Source organism: Moschus berezovskii, chromosome 6 (assembly GCF_049115385.1).
Source record: "Moschus berezovskii isolate FMDL1 chromosome 6, NW_MosBer_1.0, whole genome shotgun sequence".
Taxonomy (NCBI): Eukaryota; Metazoa; Chordata; class Mammalia; order Artiodactyla; family Moschidae; genus Moschus; species Moschus berezovskii.
In genome coordinates this window covers 41,329,780-41,353,545 of record NC_142465.1, presented here as the reverse complement: position 1 = coordinate 41,353,545, position 23,766 = coordinate 41,329,780, and the positions used below count along the sequence as shown (strand labels likewise).

General features: G+C 36.2%; 1 protein-coding gene across 1 annotated transcript in view; it reads right to left on the bottom strand.

Annotated features, from left to right (window-relative positions):
- ADAMTS20 (ADAM metallopeptidase with thrombospondin type 1 motif 20) overlaps positions 1–23,766 on the bottom strand; it is a 210,082-nt gene that overhangs the window by 131,392 nt on the left and 54,924 nt on the right. The window contains exons 5-8 of the mRNA XM_055395361.2: positions 15,758–15,841; positions 14,992–15,116; positions 13,366–13,406; positions 1,727–1,832 (exon numbers count right to left, since the gene is read on the bottom strand). Of these exons, the coding sequence (XP_055251336.2) occupies positions 1,727–1,832; positions 13,366–13,406; positions 14,992–15,116; positions 15,758–15,841 (356 nt within the window). The remainder of the gene's footprint in view (positions 1–1,726; positions 1,833–13,365; positions 13,407–14,991; positions 15,117–15,757; positions 15,842–23,766) is intronic.

Below are 23,766 nucleotides of genomic sequence, written 5' to 3'. Positions count from 1 at the left end.
ATATAATCTAAAATGTAGATCAATCTGATTATATCAGATCTCTTCATAAAGTACTGAAATGCTAGGGTTACCTTCATGTTTAGAAGCACATGATGTTTAAGACATAAAAGATTATAACTCTGATCAGTAGCACAGTCTGTTGCTTTGGTATGTGAATTTTAACAGTCAAACTATTTGGATTCTGGCTCACCTCATCACAATATTAACATAGCATTCACATAAAAACAATTATAATTTCCAACATGCATACCCAAGGCAATGTGTGTGGAAAGATTAGGTAAAGTCTCTACCATAGTATCTTCCAGGCTACTGACTATCACTACAGAATTAAAAAACAAAAACAAAACTTCATTAATTCTTAATTCCATATCACTTTATGCTTTCCACCTATTTCACATGAAACAGCTTAACTGCTCTTTCTGGTTTATAATCATAAAGTGATGACTGATAGAACTGGAATAATAAAAATATTCCCAAATGGCAACCAAATCTTTACAAGGGCAATGATATTAAATAATTAACTGGTCAGCAACAGATTCTACATATGTTTTGAGGACCCCAGTAAAAACTACGTTTACAAGGAATATTGAAACCACTTGATTCAGTCCTTACCTGTCAAAATTTGTTAATATCAGTGTTTTAATTAAACTACTTACTGATATTCTAAACACACCTAAAGAGTTTCTCAGGAAGAAAAAGGCAGTATCCTTTGCAAGAACACTGTACTAGCTAACACCCTTGGTACCCAGCAAACACTGCCTTCAGGATGTTACCTCAATGCATAATATACCTCGGGCATGCTGCTGAACCTGCTCTACTTCAGCAAACAGCGTAAAAATCTGAGTGTGCATTTGCTGGGTAGTCATGAGATATAACTATGTGACAGGGAACTGAAGAAGATCTAGTTTAAGAAAAATTATCTCTGCCTGAAATTATTCTAGTTGAATACTCTAAGGATATCAAGGCATGACCAGGAAAAGACAATGGAGTTCAAGAGAAGCAGCTCCAGCTTCAATTCCTTATTAGCAAATAACCAAAAAATCAAAAGAGCACTGTGGGTACATTGGGAATCATTTTTCAGAGGATGAATTTTTAGGTGTTTCTGACTTTCTACGGGAGCTTCACGGGTATCATGGGAAATCATGGTCTCCACATTCTTAGAGCATAAAACCCCAGAATTTTTAATAATATAGGAACATATAGGAGAATTCCAAATGTTTACCAAAAAAAAAAACCTATGGATCTGGGAGAAAAAGTTTTAAGAAAATATTTCAGTGATTAAGAAATTCCCACAGACCACATACTCTGATGGGGCTCTGAGCAATATAAAAGCAAAAAATGAATTGATGCTACAAATATTTGGGGGAGTTCCCTAGAACCAGGGGACCCTACAGGCCCTCCCATAAGACGGTAGAGCACAGTACCTGCTCATGCATAGGATAACAAGGGATAGAGGCCAGAAGTGCTTGTCATATAATCCAATACAGTAAATGAAAGAAAAGAGTTCCAAAGTTCTAGTTCTTTGCTTAGTCTGTTGATCTGTGTAGCCTGTCTGACCTAACATAGATCACAAAAGAGCCAGAGTTAGCATGTCAGGGGTTAAAATTACACTACTAATACTTTGTAAAGATATAAAGATGCTAATTACTCAGTTAAAGACAGAATTGTAGACATTCATGCAACGCTATGTAGAAGGCACACTACTGAGGTGACAGAAGGTACTCACACATGACCAAGCTCATGGGCTATGGTAAAGGCAGCACTGAGTCCATTTTCTTCAGTAATAGAGCAGCTCCGTAAAGGATCACACAGGGTACCTAATTCTGCTAAACCTGAAAAATTTCATGTTTGCATTTCAACAAAATGGGGAACAGCAAAATCATAAAGAAAGCACTAAAGCATTTATCATTTGGCATTACTACTTAGAAATAAATGCAGAGTTGACTGCTAATACTGCACAAATGTTTTATAAGGCAAAGAAAAAAAGAACAGAATGATTTATCTGTAGCTGAAACCATATACTTTTACTGAAGAAAATAATCCAAAATATGGGATAAGCAAACAATTTTTTAAAAGACAGGAAAAGGAAAAGGCCACAGGAAGAACAAACAATTTTTTAAAAGACAGGAAAAGGAAAAGGCCACAGGAAGAATGAAATTTTAGGCCACGTTAGTATTATTAGTAGGAAAGGTAATGAATGTCTAAATTGGCAACAGTACTAATAAAGAAAATAGTCCAGAACAATATAAATTATAAATCTTATTTAATTTTTTAAAGCTTTGAAGCAGCATACACTTATTCAATTACCACATGATAATTAAATGACTAAAAATATGTTAAATACTGAGAATAGTGCCTGGAGTTAATAGATGTTAAATAAAGCATGATAATGACATAATCATTGGAAGCACTTGATTTTGTAACCACTTCAGCAGTGGAAAACATATCACACATCAAGATCCAGCCACTCATTTAAATAACAAGTTGCAACTGGAATTGCTGCCCAAAGATGAAGACAACATGAACTGGCTGCACACCAAAGACAATAGTTACAACTGATATAGTCTTTTAATCTAGGATAAGAAATATAAAATGAATGCCCATTACAATATTCCATATTTCATCATCAAGTTAGCATTCCATTTTACTTTTTAACATAACACCATGGCTTTTACTATTGTTATCCTTCAACATTTGCTTACAAATTTATCTTCTCTCCTATGATAATTCCTTTGATTAAAAAAAAAAAGATTTTCATATATACAATAACCAGTTTCTTACTGTAAAATTTTTGCATTTAGAAATTTCTTAATATAAAATAAACAGACATATTAGCTACTGTGTTTTAGGTCTTTCCTATTACGTGTGGCTAAAAAAAGAAATAGAAGTTAACTAAAGAATCTAAAAATACTGGAAAAAAGTCAGACTAATGAGTTCACTCACCAATACATTCTTAACAAAAATGAAAGATTCCCTCTTTCTGACTCTAATGCCAAAAAGCCTTGCTTGGGCAAAGTCCCCCCCAAAAGAACTTTTCTTTAGTTAGAATCAAGACCAAAACCAGAAGGAAAAAAGAAAGATATACTTTCTTTAATAGTCCTCTGATAAAGAATGAGAGAATTATTATTTTCTTTAAGATTTTAAAATTCATACTGTATGGGCAATTTTTAATCAATTTCACATTTCTCCTTGTCAAAATAAGTTAAACTGTACAGACTGCTTTTTAAGAACATGTGCAGTTCCCTTGCCTTCACTAGTATTTTCAGTTTGCCTAGTGGCTCAGTTCCAGTGTACTATTCATTTACAGTGCTGGGTATTTGAAATACAATATTGATTCCATTGGGTTTCCATGGTGGCTCAGACCATAAAGAATCTGCCTGCAATGTAGGAGACATGGGTGCAATCCCTGAGTTGGGAAGATCCCCTGGAGAATGGAATATACCCACTCCAGTATTCTTGCCTGGAGAATTCCATGGACAGAGAAGCTTAGCAGTATATTGCCCATGGAGTAGCAAAGAGTCGGACATGACTGAGTGACTAACACTTTCACTTTTCACTTTTTTCATTGACTCTATTACCACCCAAACTTTGCTTCATGCTTTAAGATGGGTGGGACTTCCCTATAGCTCAGATGGTAAAGAATCTGCCTGCAATGCAAGAGACCCAGGTTCAATTCCTAGGTCTGGAAGATCTCCTGGAGGAAGAAATGGCAACTCCTTTCAGCTTAAAGATGGGTATATTCTAAGTTGAACATCTTAGTCACATGACATATCTGTAAAATTTAGCATTGCATATGATTAAAGATCAAGCTCAAGCATCTCCATTAGATAAACAAGACTAACAAAAATCAAAGTAAATGTATAGCCTTATAGTACCAAGCAGATGACTGAGAGTTCATGCCTAGATTCACTCATTCTGATTCAGGGCTCTCTAAAACTGGGCAGAGATAACAATAGAATAAACTAGCACAGCCCAAATTTGACACAGATTCCCTGTGTTTAAAAGTGCAAGAAGCTGCACAGAGTCACCAATCTATCATCTTGAAGAATAACAACAATTTTTAACTTCCTTTGTAAAATACGCCCAGAGACTAAGACAGCAATACTTGCAAAAGGAGATATAAGCGGGTAACCTGGTAATTATTGTCAGCATCTTGTATTTGTTATTAAGAACTTTCTTAGCTTGCTATTTTTTCCACATATTTTAGAAGCGAAACTAAAATACTAAAACTTGGGTTAAAACAAGTTGTGTAGCCTTGGGCAAATTATTTATCCTCATTTATAAAATTGGAATAATAGGCCCTCATAGGTTTGTTGTAAAGATTAAATGAGTATAATCACGTTAAACCTTAATGTAATGTTTGATACATAGGCACTCAAGTATATCAGCTATCATTATAATCACTGTTACTCTTGATTTAAAGGAAAACAGGACTACTCTGATTTGCATAGTCCATGTTTCTAGACATCAGTATGATTTATGTGCACAGGAGTAGCTGAAAACTGCAAAGAATAAATGGAGAATGAATAATCCAAAACTTAGCATTAAAAATAGAAAAATATAGCAAATATATTCATACTTAACTTTTAGTATAAATATGTGAAAAGAAGGCAAAGATAATCTCAGAAATATAGAATATATATATCTGAGTACCAAGTCACTTCAGTTGTGTTCAACTCTTTGCGACCATATGGACTATAGCCTGCCAGGCTCCTCTGTCCATGGGATTCTCCAGGCAAGAATACTGGAGTGGATTGCAGTACCCTCCTCCAGGGGATCTTCCTGACTCAGGGATCAACACGCGTCTCTTATGTCTCCTGCATGGCAGGTGGGCTCTTTACCACAAGCACCACCTGGGAAGCCTAGATATACAGAATAATACATCTAGATATATAAATATATCTAATTATATAGAATATATCTACAAAGTTAGAGAATAGCTTGCAAAGAGAAGAGAATGAGGTCTGTTGTAAAAATTAGAGTGGCAGGTGCCTACTCCCACATTTGTGGAAGATTAACTTCTAGACAGTCCTTCTATCACAAAGAAACATATCCAGTAATTAAAAACTACTTTTTAAATGAATACTGAGCTCATGATGTATGCTGCTGCTGCTGCTAAATCACTTCAGTCGTGTCCGACTCTGTCCGACCCCATAAGACGGAAGCCCACCAGGCTCCCCCGTCCCTGGGATTCTCCCGGCAAGAACACTGGAGTGGGTTGCCATTTCCTTCTCCAATGTGTGAAAGTGAAAAGTGAAAGTGAAGTCGCTCAGTCGTGTCCGACCCTTAGCGACCCCACGGACTGCAGCCTACCAGGCTCCTCCATCCATGGGATTTTCTAGGCAAGAGTACTGGAGTGGCTTGCCATTGCCTTTTCTGGACATGATGTATGAGAACTATCAAAACCCCACACCTCCGAAACCTAAGATATATTCTCTCCCTGCTCATCTCACATCTAAGAATGCATGCATACATACATATAAACAATTATATCATGTGAGTGAAAGTCGCTCAGTCGTGTCCAACTCCTTGCGACTATACAGTCCATGGAATTCTCCAGGCCAGAATATTGGAGTGGGAAGCCTTTCCCTTCTCCAGGGGATCTTCCTAACCCAGGGATCAAACCCAGGTCTCCCACACTGCAGGCGGATTCTTTACCAGTTGAGCCACAAGGGAAACCCCATATGATTTATATCATATGCTAAATCCTAAACGGCAAGCAAGGAATAGTAAGAATAAGAGTTACTCTGAGAGCAAATACTGATAAAAGCAATATGATGCAGAGACTAAGAGCTTGCTAGAGGAAGTTTCAAAGCAGAGGATCTGATTCTGAAGTCTCTGCCTTAAGTCAGGGACCTTGGTTATTAACACCCTTCAGATTACAGCAAAAACAACTGAAAATCTCTCTAGAGGAAAGAACACTCCTTAAGCAGTCCACCACTAACCTTATGGATGATTTATATATAAATATGAACTTACACTTAGAGATCATGAAACATACAAACAAGTAAACATAGGAGAAAATTAGTAGACACCACATATTTGGATATCAAATGTTTAGAATATGGAAACTGTCAAAGATGGAATATAAAATTACTCCAAATAAAATGTTTCAGTGAATATGAAAGGCAATGATAAATATGAGCAAATATAAAAAGAGTATAAACAAAATAAACAGGCAGATTTTGAATAACAACTAAGTAGAATATTTGAAATTGTAAAACATGTTGAAATGGAAAATCCAGAGGATAAATGAAATACCAAATTAGATGCAGCCAAAGAAAAAAAAACAATAAAATGTGCATTACAGCTGCTGAAATAAAGCATGAAGATAAAAAGAAATAAAAGGATGCAAAACAATTATAATAAATGTGAATAGACTAACTTTGGTAGTAACAAAGATTATTATGGATATAATTTTTTAAATCCAATTATATGATGGATTTATCTAAAGAAATGAAACCAAAAAATTGAAACAAAAGATATATCCAGCAAATATTGAACAAGAAAAAGTTGGGTTAGTTATAGTATTGCTAGACATAATATTATAAAAATAAAATTATAATGACTATATTTTCTTTAAAAAGCATTATTAGAGATAAAATGTCACTATACAATTGCAAACAGTTCAAATTAAATTTATATGTGCCTATGAGATGGCTGGATGGCATCACCGACTCTGTGGACATGAGTTTGAGTGAACTCCGGGAGTTGGTGATGGACAGGGAGGCCTGGCGTGCTGTGATTCATGGGGTCGTGGAGAGTCAGCCACGACTGAGCAACTGAACTGAACTGAACTGAATAAGCTAGCCCAAAAATAGATGAAACAAAGTATCTGAATATTGTAATTAAAGAAATTTTAATGTCAAATTAAAAATAAAGAGTAACAAACATATATTCATGTTTCAGATTAGTGTCCTAGTAAGAACTGTGGTGCTGGAGAAGACTCTTGAGAGTCCCTTGGACTGCAAGGAGATCCAGCCAGTCCATTCTAAAGGAGATCAATCCTGGGTGTTCATTGGAAGCACTGATGCTAAAACTGAAACTCCAATACTTTGGCCACCTCATGCGACGAGTTGACTCACTGGAAAAGACTCTGATGCTGGGAAGGATTGGGAGCGGGAGGAGAAGGGGACGACAGAGAATGAGATGGATGGTTGGCATCACAGACTCGATGGACATGAGATTGATTGAACTCCGGGAGTTGGTGATGGACAGGGAGGGCTGGCATGCTGTGATTCATGGGGTCGCGAAGAGTCAGACACGACTGAGCGACTGAACTGAACTGACTGAAGCAAAAAAAATATTAAATACATAGTTGATTTGAACAGCAATAAATTGATTTAACAGACATAGTTAAGAATATACACTCTGTTTGAACATACACAAACATTTTTTAATTGACCACATAATAGGTCATACATTTGAAGTCTAGCATGGAGAATTTTGAGCATGACCTTGATAGCATGCGAAATGAGAGCAGTTGTGCAGTAGTTTGAACATTCTTTGACATTGCCCTTCTTTGGGACTGGAATGAAAACTGACCTTTTCTAGTCATGTGGCCACTGCTGAGTTTCCCAATTTGCTGGCATATTTGGTGTAGCACTTTCACAGCATCATCTTTTAGGATTTGAAATAGCTCAGCTGGAATTCCATCACCTCCACTAGCTTTGTTGCTAGTGATGCTTCTCAAGGTTCAAGGACTTTGCACTCCAGGATGTCTGGCTCCAGGTGACAGATCACAACATTGTAGTTATCTGGATCACTAAAATCTTTTTTGTACAGTTCTTATGTGTATTCTTGCCACCTCTTCTTAATATCTTCTGCTTCCATTAGGTTCATACCATTTCTGTCCTTTATTGTGCCTGACTTTGCATTAAATATTCCCTTGGTATCTCTAATTTTCTTGAAGAGAACTCTAGTCTTTCCCATTCTATTGCTTTCCTCTATTTTTTTTTTTTTTTTGCATTGTTCACTTAGGAAGGCTTTCTTATCCCTCCTTGTTATTCTCTGGAACTCTGCATTCAGATGGGTATATCTTTCCTTTTCTCCTTTGCCTCTCTTCTCTTCTTTTCTCAGAAAGTTATAAGGCCTTCTTAGACAACCATTCACCTTTTTGCATTTCTGTTTCTTGGGGATGGTCTTGATCACTGCCTTCTGTACAATGCTATGAACCTCTGTCCATAGTTCTTCAGGCATTCTATCAGATCTAGTCCCTTGAATCTTATTTGTCACTTCCACTATATAATCGAAAGGTATTTGATTTAGGTCATACCTGAATGGCTAAGTGGTTTTCCCTACTTTCTTCAATTTAAATCTGAATTTTGCAATAAGGAGTCCATGATCTGAGCCACAGTCAGCTTCTGGTCCTGTTTTTGCTGACTATATAGAGCTTCTCCATCTTATGTACACATAGAGAGAGCTTATATAGAAAGCTTCCAGATGTTCAAGCCGGATTTAGAAAAGGCAGAGGAACCAAAGATCAAATTGGCAACATCTGCTGGATCACAGAAAAAGCAAGAGAATTCCAGAAATACATCCGCTTCTGCTTTATTGAATACATTAAAGCCTTTGACTGTGTGGATCACAAAAAACTGTTGAAAATTCTTAAAGAGATGGAAATAAGGCCACCTTACCTGTCTCTTGAGAAACCTGTATGCAGGTAAAGTAGAAACAGCTAGAACTGGATATGGAATAACAGACTGATTCAAAATTGAGAAAAGAGTACATCAAGGCTGTATATTGTCACCCTGCTTATTTAACTTATATGCAGAGTACATCATGCGAAATGCCAGGCTGGATGAAGCACAAGCTGAAATCAAGATTGCCAGGAGAAATATCAATAACCTCAGATATGCAGATGACACCACCCTTATGGTAGAAAGCAAAGAAATAAAGAGCCTCTTGATGAAAGTGAAAGAGGAGAGTGAAAAAGCTGGCTTAAAACTCAACATTCAAAATATTAAGAACATGGCATCCAGTCCCATCACTTCATGGCAAATAGATGGGGAAACAATGGAAACAGTGACAGACTTTATTCTCTTGGGCTCCAAAATCACTGCGGATGGTGACTGCAGCCTTGAAATCAAAAGATACTTGCTCCTTGAAAGAAAAGCTATGACAAACCTATACAGCATTTCAACAAGCAGAGACATTACTTTACTACAAAGGTCCATCTAAACAAAGCTATGGTTTTTCCAGTAGTCATGTATGGATGTGAGAGTTGTACCATAAAGAAAGCTGAGCACTGAAGAATTGATGTTTTTGAACTGTGGTTTTGGAGAAGTCTCTTGAGAGTCCCTTGGACTGCAAGGAGATCAAACCAGTCAATCCTAAAGGAAATCAGTCCTGAGTATTCATTGGAAGGGCTGATACTGAAGGTGAAGTTCCAATACTTTGGTCACCTGATGCGAAAAGCCGATTTATTGGAAAAGACCCTGATGCTTGGAAATACAGAGGCAGGAGGAAAAGGGGACAACAGAGAATGAGATGGTTGGATGGCATCACCAACTCAATAGACATGAATTTGAGCAAGCTCTGGGAGATGGTGAAGGACAGGGAAGCCTATTGTGCTGCAGCCCATGGGCTCGCACAGAGTCGGACATGACTGGGTGACTGAACAATAGACCATACAGTGGATATGAAAAGGCTTCAAAGAATGGGTATCATATAGATCATGTTCTGCAACTACAATGAGATTCAATAAAAAACAGTAAATCTCGATACATTCATAAAATTTTAAATGCACTTCTAAATTAATAAGTCTAGTTAATAAGTGGAGAAATCAAGATGGATTTACACATACTTAGAATTTTAAAATTCTAAATGTCATTGAAAATATCTATAAAAACATGTAGGACATAGCAAAATGATACCTTGAAGTAAATGGGTAGTGTTAAACAACAAAATTAGAAAAGAAAAATTGGGGGGGAGAGGGTTTTGAGCTAAGCAAGCATAAGTAAACTAGGGAAAAATGAGAGAGAGAAAGCAGAAATTAAAGAAATAAAAATGAAATTAAAAGAAAGAGCTGATCCTCTAAAAAAACACAAATGCAATAGACAATATTTCAGTGAAATTGAGCCATTTAAAGAAATTCAAATAAATAATATCAGAAATAAAATGAGGCTTGTAGACAGCTATAGACAAGAGAGTTTAAAAGAAAATGCTATGAGAATAATTTAAGTTATAAATTTTACTACTAAAAGAAATGGTATAATATCTAGAAAAAGTTTTTAAAGCACATTCAAAAAGATTTTTTTTTAAGTCTGATTATCCTTGGAGAAATTAAATGGTAAAATATATTTCCACACAGGAAAGATAAAACCCAGATGGTTTTCTAGGCAGGATCTCCCATGCTTTCAAGATATAGATCACTCCAACACTATATAAAATCTTCCAGAGAACTGGAAAAGAAACTATATACTCCAAACAAATTTGGCATGGTGAATAAAACTTTGGTATCTGTGTCGCTCTTCCTACTCATGACACCAACTGTCTCGCTGTTCACACTGTCCGCACTTTTCGCTGAACCCAGGCTAGACAAGGTGTGAGCTAAGAGGCTGGAAGGAGCCGTAGGAACTACAGACACATTTATTCTCTCCCGGCTGGCACAGCAGCCATGACACAGCCACTCTCCTGACTCACACAGCAGCAGCCACAACATAACCATAATGCAGCAGTAATATAGCCATGACATAACCTCATATAACATAACCATGATGCCACTACAATGTAGCCCCAATGCCATAGCAGCTAGGGCTTCTGGGGTGACACTCTGACGGGAGTAAGGCACAAAGCAGCTTGTGACCAAGCAAGTATCTCGTGATACCCATGTGCAGTGCTATAAGTGATCTCAGCTGTTACATAGTTATTATTTACAAAACCTGCCCATGAGAGATCCTGACCAGGCCATCTTGGCTAATTTGCTCTCTCCTCACAGTATCAAAATCAGAGAAATACAATCAAAGGAATGGCATTTCACTCCTGAAAATAAATGCATGGAATGAAATCTAGTGGTGTGTTTAGAAACAAACAAAAAAAAAACAAAGAAAGAAAACCTTAATCAAGATTGGTTTAGTGTTACAAAACTCATAAAAGGAATTAATAAGATTAAAATAATCATATGATCATTTCTAGGTCTGCAAAATCTTTTTTAATAAAAAGTATACATTTTCTAAGTTTAAGAAAACTATGATAAGTTTATCAGCCAAGAAGAATCTGTGGCAAACATTCCTAATGGTGAAACTTTACAAATATTCCCTTTAAAATCGAGGGAAAAAAGGCTATCATCATCATTTCTATTCAACATTCAACAAGGTTTTTATCTTACTTTAAGACAACAAAAGAAAGAAAAGAAAAAGATAAAAAAACAGGAAAGATATTATAAGGATCAAAGAAGGGAAAAGAATAACAGCCATAATTCACAATGATATAAATGCCCACAGGTAAATTATGAGATTAATTAATGAAACAGGTATCTATATTTAAAGTCAATAATCCAAATAATTTATTGTATTTCTATCAATCAATATCATACACCAATACACTAATTAAAGAGGTAAATAAAGGTTGGGCACAATAAACTCTGAAAAAAATAATACATATTACTAAGAAATATTTTAAAAACCTTCATAAATAGATAATTGTTTCATAATGACTTAACATACTGGTCTAAAATTTTTATAGGAGATCATAGGTCCAAGAATAGCCGCAAACTCTTAAAGAAAATTAGATGGAGTATATACTCCATGAATTATGATGATTTATTATAGAGCTATATAATTTGAATTTATGGAATTGGTAGATGAATTAAATAAAAAGTATTGATTAATGAAATAGCAGGATGTTATTTGCAAATGCCAGTGCAAACAGAACTTTTATATGCAGAATTGCAGATTCTAAGGAAAGGCATTGAAGATTCTAGGAAACTAATCAAAACATGATATCAATTCAGTTCAGTTCAGTTGCTCAGTCGTGTCCGACTCTCCGCGACCCCATGATATCAGGAAACTGGATATCCACACAGAAAAGAATCTTACAAAACTGGTTCTTTATTTGATACTATATCAAAAAAACTCAAATAGTATAGAGATTTAAATGTGAAAGGACAAATATTTAAATCCTTAAAAGAAAACATAATAATACATTCAGATTTTGCACAACAGAATACTTAGAAGGCTATAATATCATTAATAAGATATAAAATTTCTACTTCTAAAATTATAAATTCAGCTACAGTATACATTTTCACAGAAACACAACAATAATCACTAAGGAACTAACCATTAAGAAATATTTACAATACATATAATCCAAAAAGAGTTTGGTATCAAGAAGTTATAAAGAACACTAAAAGGCATAAGAAAATGACAAGTACTAGAGCAGAAAAAGTCAACTTTTTTTCATTTATTTCATTCCTCTCAGAAAAGATATATAAATGGCTAGTAAAGATATAAAAGTGACCAGGAACTGAAAATTACTACTACAATGAAATATATATTCAATTTAGATTGGCAAAAATGAGAAATTTGAAGATTCTTATATTGATAAGAATATAATCAAAAGGAATGCTTATACACTATTGATAAAAAATTAAAATTGGCACCACTTTAGAAAATAATTTAGTATATCTTATAAAGTTGAACATGAGCACATTTAATGACATGAAATTCTAATCTTAGGAATATACCTTCGGGTCTTATAATAAAGTTCCTAATAGAAAAAAGCTGAAATCAGCCCAAATATTCACTGACAGAATAAAGATATGTGAACCATGGTTGAAACATTGCTTAATAGTGAAAACGCGTGAACTAAAGCTCAAAAATAAGCATAATCAAGCAATTTCTTTACATACATGTACTATAAAACTATTTTTCAAAAAAAAATGGAAGGAACTGACACATACAACATTTATGCAACTGGTTATCTCTTGGGGAAATGCAAGGGATAGAATAAGGACTTAGCACAGGCCATAGAACAGTACCACTAAATTTCTAATTCTTAAATCTAATTCATAAATCTGATAGTGGATTCATGGCTATTCATTTTATTTTTCTTGCTTTAAATTTGCATATAAGTTATTATGTACTATTTTGTGTGTATCAAATGATACATAATAAAATACTTTAATTTAAATATGTCAAGCTTTGCACAGCACTTGATATTTAGTAATTGTTATATAAATAGTAGTTCCTATTATCCTTTAAAACTTATAGAAGCAAAAATCAAATAATAGTAACACTATAATCATTAATCAAGACAACTAAACAAAATGATTAATATGTAAAGTAAAAGAAAGGTAATCTAAACATCATCCTAAATAATTCAGTAAACAATGATATGAGCTGTATTTACAAAATAACTTACCTAATGTGTCACATTTCTCTCTAGCTCCACAAATGTCTTCCCTTAAAACAAAAGATTTTGAAGCATTTTTAGAAAATATTTTTGCAACAAGCCAAAGCAAAGACAAAAAAGCTTTAATTTTGACACGTCTATTGCCCTAAACTGACTTCTAAGATCTAGTTTTTTAAAGCTCCTAATAAGTTTAAACCTAGAGTAATGCACCATTTTTGCATACCAATAAAAAAATAGGTACAGTATAAAAGTGACTGCTATAAACAGCTGGAGCTTAATCAACTTCAAAGAAAAGCTTTCTTAATGTATTTTTCACTTCTCTGTCTTTACCTTTGCAGTAGTATATGTAACACTCTCTTCTTGATGTTTCAACATTATGAACTAAAGCTACTATTCTCTGCTGCAAAATAATGATGTTCTCAAATGTTACCAAATTGCTTAAACTTTTTGCTCCTGCATTCCGTTCCGTTCCGTTCAGTCGCTCAGTCGTATCCGACTCTTTGCAACCCGTGGACTGTAGCCTACCAGGCTTCTCCGTCCACGGGATTCTCCAGGCAAGAATACTGGAGTGGGTTACCGTTTCCTTCTCCAGCTCCTGCATTACTGAGTCTCTAACCATTCAATATGACAGTTCTCTAGTCTCTTTCCCTGTGGTCTCCTCTTAGAGTCCTTTTCTTTCCTCCCATTTTAATCTGTTATCTCTAGCCATAACCTAGGGCATTAGTATACAGTGTATAAATGTGAGCAATTCTGCTTTAGTTTGGAAAACAGATAAAGAACATGGACTATGTCAGTTGTTTTACACTGACTGAAGGTTTTCATTTCAGGGTTCTAGAAAGTCAAAATTTCTCTGAGTCTGACCTTCAAGCAAAAGATTTTTTTTCCCTTTGGCCAACCAACCAAGCAAAACAAACCACAAACCTGGGATTCTTATACCATGACGGTTGCTGAAACAACAGTGCGAATTAACAATGTACTTGTAAAATAATCATTTTATAATAAAAGCAGCTGTTTTTCATATAAATAAATAGGGTTGAGAAAAAGCCTAGTAAAAGCAGCCCAGTAATTAAGATACGCACTGAGCAACAAAACACAGAGCAGATAGATTTTTTTAAGTATAGTGAAGTGAAGTGAAGTCGCTCAGTCGTGTCTGACTGTTTGTGACCCCATGGACTGTAGCCCACCAGGCTCCTCCATCCATGGGATTCTCCAGGCAAGAATATTGGAGTGGGTTGCCATTTCCAAAATAAATTCAGAGGCTTTCTTTTCCAAGTGATTGGAAGGTCAAATAGCGAAGAAACAAAATGCATTCTCAGTTCCATAACTATGTTAATTTTCAAATAATTTTCCTAATTCGGTTGTTCTGTCACTAACATACTAAGGAAATCATTTTGTTTAGGTCAAGCCATTACTTAGCAACCTAATGCTGCTAATTTCCTAAGGAATCAGGCCAGTGTTCTGGTCTGAAAGAAACAGAAGAATGCTTTCATTCAAGGGTATCTTTCATAATGCAAGTTCTCACAGAACATTACTATGTACTACTGATAAAGAATTAAGGTAACAAGAAGTATTAGTAATCATGCAGGAGAGAAAGGGTAAGCAATTTTACTGGAAGGGTTATTTCTAGAACTGTACCTTGTGATAAGAACAGCAGTATCATGGTGGGATGGGTGGGCATCGTCAGGCACATTCTGAGTTTGTTGCCATAAACAGAAGTTGCGCAACGTGGTAGCTGCATTAAAACTGATGATTGGTCCTTCCTACACAAACAAAAAAATTCAGCAATTCAACATTACATCAAAACATTTGTGCCCTCTCCCTTCCAAACTTGTCAGTGTTTATGCAATTCATTAAATACCATTTTTACAGGCAAGTGAAGAAGTCACTTCATTCTCCCTCATACCTCAAACATATTTTAGTAATCCTTAAAACGCTGTGATCAAAACAGAATTGAATTAGATGCTTCTCAATGTAAGCATCCAATATTTCAGATCAAAAAACTAACTTCTAAAAATTATCATATTTTAAATCTAACAGTAGAATTATAAAAAGTGAATACCTGACTGTTATCAACGTTAACTTTTTAAATTGTTTATTTTTTTTTTTTTTCAAGTGTGTTCTTTTTTTTTTGAACAGAGGAAAATTTATGCGTCGAACCTGGACTGGTCACTTATGATAATATACATGCTACAATTCCATTCTCTCCAATAAATTGTTTATTACTTTCTGTGACTTCCTCTGCTGTCATTTCCATCATGATGGAAAAAGTCAACCTCATTCCTTTCTGAATCAAGATTTTTAACAAGTATTTTTCAATTATCCCATTTCATGATCTACATACATATATTCCTGCTAAGAACCTACTAGAGCTAGGAATATTAGTTTTAGAACTGTTTCTTACCTGCTCATCATGAATTATAACTAATTTTACAATTACTATGTTTATAAGATTTCCAATACTTGAGTCCTTGTAGATTGCTGCAACCTGCAAGGAAAAAGTGTAAGATTTGATGCCTAAAATCAATATTTTTTTCTCAAAAGGAAATTTAACCAATCTGACAGCATCAATTCTCCAATTAAGTTACACACTGGAATCTCCAAGGGAGCTTTTCATAAACCTTAAAACTCAGGCCACATCCCCCCTTATCAATTAAATCAGAATCTCTAGAGTTGAGACACAGGCATCAGTATCTTTTAAAACTCCCTGGCATTTTTCTGATTCCAATGTGAAGCCAAGTTTGAGAAACAGTATCCTAAATCTTGTTACTGAGATTACTCCATTGATCAGCAGCATCCATATCACCTACAGCTGATTAGAAATACAAACTCTCAGGCCCCACCTGGACAAGTGAGTCAGATCTTTAGTTTAATAAGATCTTCAAGGCATCTGAATATGCACTGGGGCTTGGAAATACTGTTCTAGATGATTCAGCAAAAAATTCACTCTATTTTGTGTCACAGTCCACAATTTATGTGTCCAAAATACTCCATAAAAATAAACACATAAATTTTACCTATTCTTTGGTAGTTTTACCTAATCTTTCTTGCCATGACTGGATATTTTCAATTCTGAATATGCTTATGGTTTTTAATTGCTTAGCACCATTAGAATCCTTGGAGACAAATTCATCAAGAATCACAAAGAGTCATCAGTTCAGTTCAGTCACTCAGTCATGTCCAACTCTTTGTCACCCCATGGACTGCAGCACACCAGGCTTCCCTGTATATCACCAACTCCTGGAGCTTGCTCAAACTCATGTCCATCAAGTCAGCAAAGAGCCACAGAAGAAGTCATAGGTCACAATCTGGTCTTCCACTCTCCAAAACTGAAGAATGCAATTCTAAAAGGGACTCTGCACGGGCTCAGTTTGTGGTTCACAGTGAAAGTGTTGTACAATTCACCAATTAAAATCCTCCTCTTACAGCCACTATGGAGGTTGCCAGATAGCAAGAGTGTATTCCATGACCAACACCTCCGCCTAGGATTTCTGTAGATATACACCTTTCTGGAGCTGGGCCACCCATGCCATGCAAATTTCTTCTGAATGTGGATCACCATCTCCTGGACCACTGCCCAAACTAAGACAGCAATTCCTTCAGGAGGTGCTATTTCTTTCATTTATTTAATTAATATTCAGCAACTATTCCTTCCTTTATTGGCTACAGACCCAGAGACAGGGAAGAGAAGATGGTCCCTGATCTTGTGGAGCTTACAGTTTCCTAGAAGTACCAGTAGTGGAGCCCTGATCCTATCAGCCAAAGTTGCTTCAACATAATGAATAACATGAGAACCATCAAAACCAGACCCAAAAGTATCTCTGGAAATGTTGACCCTGTAAGGTCAGCATGAACTTAAATAAACTTTCTAGCATTTTTCCTATTGTTTTAGCTGTACAACCACAAATACAGATTGACCATCTTTACCTGCAGTGATGCCTTTTGTTCTAGCATTTTTTGGCAAGAGTGATGGTCACCCCAGTGGAGTTAACAGTTCAGTTAAACAGAGGGAGGCAGATGACTGGCAATTTCAAATTGGTTGGCTAGTATTGCAGTATTGCTCACTTTAAAATGGCAGCTGTGGAAAAATCTATGGCTGAACTAATACAGAAAGAGTGACATGAAAAATGAGCATCTATTGTAAAAAACAAAGTATACCCATATGTGAACCTTCTGAGTTACCCTCTGATCATGTGAGGTTAAAAGTAGATGCTTCCCTAAGTCAAACTAGAAGGTAAACAAAAGTACCTCAAAGGTAAGCACAAAGGCTCTTTTAATGAAAGCCAATTGCGAAGACTTGTCACTGGTCAGCATGCATTCCTGGTCCTCCAGAGATAAAAGCTTAGGCACTGTGAAGTATGTAAATGGCTAATTTCTCTATGCATTGCCTGAAATGTGCTGCCTACAAATGACAATCTGGATATAAAATATAAACTATAAAATAACCACAAAAATGTTTTCAGTTTCAGAAGAAAACAGATGTGGCACCTTGATTGAAAAATGACCAAGCAACCAGCTAGAATTTAGAAACACATTCCCAGTATTCTGACACTATGTTTTTAAATATATTACTTCAGCAAAATTTCTTCTAAAATTTAACTTTAGGAAAAAAGATAACTCAAGTAGTTATGCAAGATGGGCAATGTTATGAAGCAGAGTCCTTTCAATTCAAATTTTAACTGCCACTTGTTGATAACACCTAATTACTAGGCTGCTATAAGGATTAAATGAGATGGTGTACAAAAAGCATTTAGATCACTAGAAAAATAGCACTGATGAACCTATTTTCAGGGCAGGAATAGAGACAGACACAGAGAAGGGACTGGTGGACATGGTGGGGCGGGAGGGGAATGGAGAGGAGAGGGTGAGACAAATTAAGAGAGCAGCACTGACACACATTCGCTATGTGTAAAACAGGTCGCTAGTGGCAAGTTTCTATCTAGCACAAGGAGCTCAGCTCAATGCTCTGTGATGACCTAGAGGGGCAAGAGGGAGCAGTGGGAGGGAGCCTCAAGGGGGAGGGGATACATGTATATATATATAGCCCATTCACTTCATTGTACAGCAGAAACTAACAAAACATCATAAAGCAATTACACTCCAATTAAAAACAAACAAACAAAAGCAACAACAATAAAAAATAAAGAACACTAGCTATTTTAAAGAAAAGCATCTAGATCAGGGTCTGGGTCACAGTGATCAATGACAGCTATTATTACTACATTCAGAAGAAAAGGCATATGTTATATATAATGTTTATTCTAGTTCATGTGTTTCAAATTGGTTATCATAGAATGGTAAATTGAAAGCAAAGGATCCAAAAGCTTCACAGTTTTATCTCCTTCAATATTTATTAAATATCTACTGGCTTACCTAATACCATTAAAAATCCAGTCTTCTGGGGTAAAAGACACAGATGGTTCAATTTAAATAATTATTTATATATACCCCCAAAAAATCCTCAGGATGGTATTTTGTTTTTGCACTAAAATGCCATGTTTCTATACGTACTTCCATGTGTAAAACAGATAAGCTAGTGGGAAGATGCTGTATAGCATAGAGAGTTCAGTTCAGTGCTCTGTGACAACCTAGAAGAGTGGGATGGTTGGGGCTTGGGAGGGAGGCTTTAGAGTGAGGGGATATATGTATACAGATAGCTGGTTCACATTGTTGCTCAACAGAAACTAACACAACAGTGTAAAGCAAATACACTCTAATAAAAAGTAATTCATTATAATTAAATGACATGTCTCTCCAAGGTCATTTTGCTTATTTAATTGTAGACAATTACTTCGTACTGTTTTATGTATTGACCTTTATAATCTATGTGCTCACACTCTATACATATATATTTTTTACAGTATTTGGATATTTAGAGGTGCTTTTATTGAATAACTGTTCAATTAAGCTGAATGGTGAATCAGGCAGGTAAATGATCAGAAGGCCTACTTGTTATTTCAGAAGCTTTTCTAATTATTATGACAACATGCTTCTCTTATCCCTAAAACTGCCAACCCATAATAGGCCACCATAATGATAGGGTATCATGATTGCAACTTCGTCATAAATGCATAACTAGAAGTAATATTTATTGAATATTTATTGTGTGTCAGATGTGATCTGTTTTAAATGTATTAATTTGTTTAATAATTCTCACAACAAATTTTATGAGCTGGAAACTACTGTGTCCATTTTACATGTAAGAAAATTAAGGTACAGAGAAATTCATAACACACTCAAGGTTAGGTGGCTGGAAGCAACAGAGTAATTTCCACCTGAGGTAGTCCAGCTTCAGCTCTGACTACTTTGTCTGATTTTATGAAATTTCAGCACTCAAATAGCTCTTGGCACAAACATTATTTTAGACCCTGATGTAATTCATGCCCTACCCCCTGACACTGTCCTGCTACAGTTACTTGACCATGGCTTCAGAAGTCCTACACAGACAGGAGACTTAGATTTCAGTTCTGGCTCTTACTAGTTACAAGCCAGTTGTCCAGCTCTGGAAATAGATTTATCTACTTTTTGTCTCAATACCCCCCACCACACTGAGCGCCAGGTACCCTGGTCACAATGCCCTGGTGTATTGGATTAGTATTCACCAGAAGTTGTTGGGAAAAGGGTGTGAGAACATTTGTTTTAAAGAAAAAAATTATTCCACAGTTGGAGAAAAATTGAATAAAAAGATATCTTCGTGAATATCTTGGAGTGGGTAACTCCATGGATAACTCTTCATGGAGGCTTGACTAGGCTAAGTCTTGATTAGCCTTGACTAGTCTTGACATGCATAAATATTAAATGTACAAGAGAGGTATTTATTATATGCAGCGTCTCACTCAACTGCCTAGCCAAATTCTCTTTTTTCCTCCATGAACAAGCCACAGGACTAGTATCCCACCCCACAGACTATACTGTAGAAAACACTAGATCAGATTTCTAAGGTATCTTTTCTGTTCTATAAAGCCATGTAATATTATTATATATAACTGTAATCACTCCATTTTAGAGTGCTATGCATTAGGACTTTTATTGATCCAATTAAAATATGTTCAATCTTTTATTCTGTTAGTGTTTTTTTTCCCTGCCATATAGAATTCATATTGCTTTACAGGCCTCATAAAATAGTAAACATTGCTTTATAGACAATTAGCAAAAGGAAAATAAATGCTATAAATTGTTTCAATATTTTAAGAAAATCTCAGGCAACATACAGTTCATGAAAAGCATGAAGCAAATTATATCTCTATTCAGTTCAGTTCAGTCGCTCAGTCGTGTCCGACTCTTTGCGACCCCATGAATCACAGCACGCCAGGCCTCCCTGTCCATCACCAACTCCCGGAGTTCAGTCAAACTCATGTCCATCGAGTCGGTGATGCCATCCAGCCATCTCATTCTTTGTCTTCCCCGTCTCGTCCGACCCCCAATCCCTCCCAGCATCAGAGTCTTTTCCAGTGAGTCAATTCTTCGCATGAGGTGGCCAAAGTATTGGAGTTTCAGCTTTAGCATCAGTCCTTCAAATGAACACCCAGGACTGATCCCCTTTTGAATGGACTGGTTGGATCTCCTTGCAGTCCAAGGGACTCTCAAGAGTCTTCTCCAGCACCACAGTTCAAAAGCATCAATTCTTCGGCAATCAGCTTTCTTCACAGTCCCACTCTCACATCTCTATTAACTGACCACTATTTTGAAACACAGCTTCAGCAAATGTTCAGATATGGCATGTTTAGACACCACCTTTTTTTTAAAAGCCATTTTTAAAAATTAAAATAATTTAAATATATCAGTGTATTAGTTTTAGGTATACAATGATTTGATATATGTGTGTGTGCGTGTGTGTATTGCAAATGACCACTACAATAAATTAACATCCATCACCATATATAGTTCTGATTTTTTTTTTCTAATAAAGACTTTTAGATCTACTCTCAGCAACTTTCAAATACAAAATACAGTATTGCTAACTATAGTCACCACACTGTACATTACATTCCCCAGGAGTAATTTATCTTATAACTGGATATTTGTACCTTCTGACCACCTTCACCTTTGAAGTTATCTATAAAAAACTGATTTTAGCGAAGTAAACAGATTTTGTTACATAGACCCTTACTAATCAGAAAGATGTTATTGTTTTTAAGTTAGAAAATGACATCCCACATGTGTCCAAAGAAAATATATGCAAAGAATTAAGAACAGGTAGAGCACTGAGTTGAAGGAAAAAGTGAAAGTAAAGTAGCTCAGTCGTGTCCGACTCTTTGTGACCCATGGACTGTAGGCTACAATGCTCCTCCATCCATGGGATTTTCTAGGCAAGAGTGCTGGAGTGGGTTGCCATTTCCTTCTCCAGAGGATCTTCCCAACCCAGGTATCAAACCTGAGTCTCCCGCACTGTAGGCACACGCTTTACCGTCGGGGAAGCCACTGATGGAGGTCGAGTTGAAGGAAAAGGTAACATAAAATGGTTGAATATGATGTACGAGAGCAAATCATTAGTTTTTATTCTAATGTGGTTGAAAATTTTCCCCATCCTAAATAACATCAGTAAAGACAACTCAAAGAATTGAAAGCAATGATATTAAGTCAATATAATGTGGGTGAAACTTTCTAGTTTAAATGCCTCTAATAGCAACTGTGTTTTTAAAAATAGGGCTAATTCCTGACAAAGGATGCTCTTGAGATTTACATTATTAAATCTGTAACAAGGTGAATATTATCAAATCAAACTTTGTAAACAAAAGGAGTGTGGAGGTTTCTGACAACGTTTCCAAAGTATATTAAACAGTAAGTCATTGCATATCAAAATAAATCTGCTGAAAAAAGTAATTTTCCTAATTCAAATACTACTTAATAGTTTAATAATGAATTTTAAATGACATTTTAAATCACCCCAAATTTTAAATCACTAATAATATCAAATTCTCTAAGGAAAAATTTTACAGTACCAAAAAACTGAACCTCTCTGCTCATTTAACACACACTTATTTCATTCAGTTCAGTTCAGTTCAGTCGCTCTGTTGTGACCGACTCTTTGCGACCCCATGAATCACAGCATGCCAGGCCTCCCTGTCCATCACCAACTCCCGGAGATCACTCAAACTCATGTCCATCAAATTAGTGATGCCATCCAGCCATCTCATTCTCTGTCGTCCCCTTCTCCTCCCATCCCAATCCTTCCCAGCATCAGAGTCTTTTCCAGTGAGTCAACTCTTCGCATGAGGTGGCCAAAGGATTGGAGTTTCAGCCTCAGCATCAGTCCTTCCAATGAACACCCAGGATTGATCTCCTTTAGAATGGACTGGTTGGATCTCCTTACAGTCCAAGGGACTCTCAAGAGTCCTCTCCATCACCACAGTTCAAAAGCATCAATTCTTCGGCTATCAGCTTTCTTCACAGTCCAACTCTCACATCCATACATAACCACGGGAAAAACCATAGCCTTGACTAGACGGACCTTGGTTGGCAAAGTAATGTCTCTTCTTTTTAATATACTATCTAGGTTGGTCATAACTTTCCTTCCAAGGAGGAAGCATCTTTTAATTTCATGGCTGCAATCAGCATCCGCAGTGATTTTGGAGCCCAAAAAAATAAAGTCTGACACTGTTTCCACTGTTTCCCCGCCCATTTCCCATGAAGTGATGGGACCAGATGCCATGATCTTTGTTTTCTGAATGTTGAGGTTCAAGCCAACCTTTTCACTCTCCTCTTTCACTTTCATCAAGAGGCTTTTGAGTTCCTCTTCACTTTTTGCCATAAGGGTGGTGTCATCTGCATATCTGAGGTTATTGATATTTCTCCTGGCAATCTTGATTCCAGCTTGTGCTTCTTCCAGCCCAGCGTTCCTCATGATGTACTCTGCATAGAAGTTAAATAAGCAGGGTGACAATATACAACCTTGATGCACTCCTTTTCCTATTTGGAACCAGTCTGTTGTTCCATGACCAGTTCTAAGTGTTGCTTCCTGATCTGCATACAGGTTTCTCAAGAGGCAGGTCAGGTGGTCTGGGATTCCCATCTCTTTCAGAATTTTCCACAGTTTATTGTGATCCACACAGTCAAAGGCTTTGGCATAGTCAATGAAGCAGAAATAGATGTTTTTCTGTAATTCTCTTGCTTTCTCCATGATTCAGCAGATGCTGGCAATTTGATCTCTGGTGCCTCTGCCTTTTTTAAAACCTGCTTGAACATCTGGAAGTTCACAGTTCACATATTGCTGAAGCCTGGCTTGGAGAATTTTGAGCATGACTTTACTCGTTGTGAGATGAGTGCAATTGTGCGGTAGTTTGAGCATTCTTTGGCATTGCTTTGCAGCCAAAGATAGAGAAGTTCTATACAGTTAGCAAAAACAAGACCAGGAGCTAACTGTGGCTCAGATCATGAACTCCTTATTGCCAAATTCAGACTGAAATTGAAGAA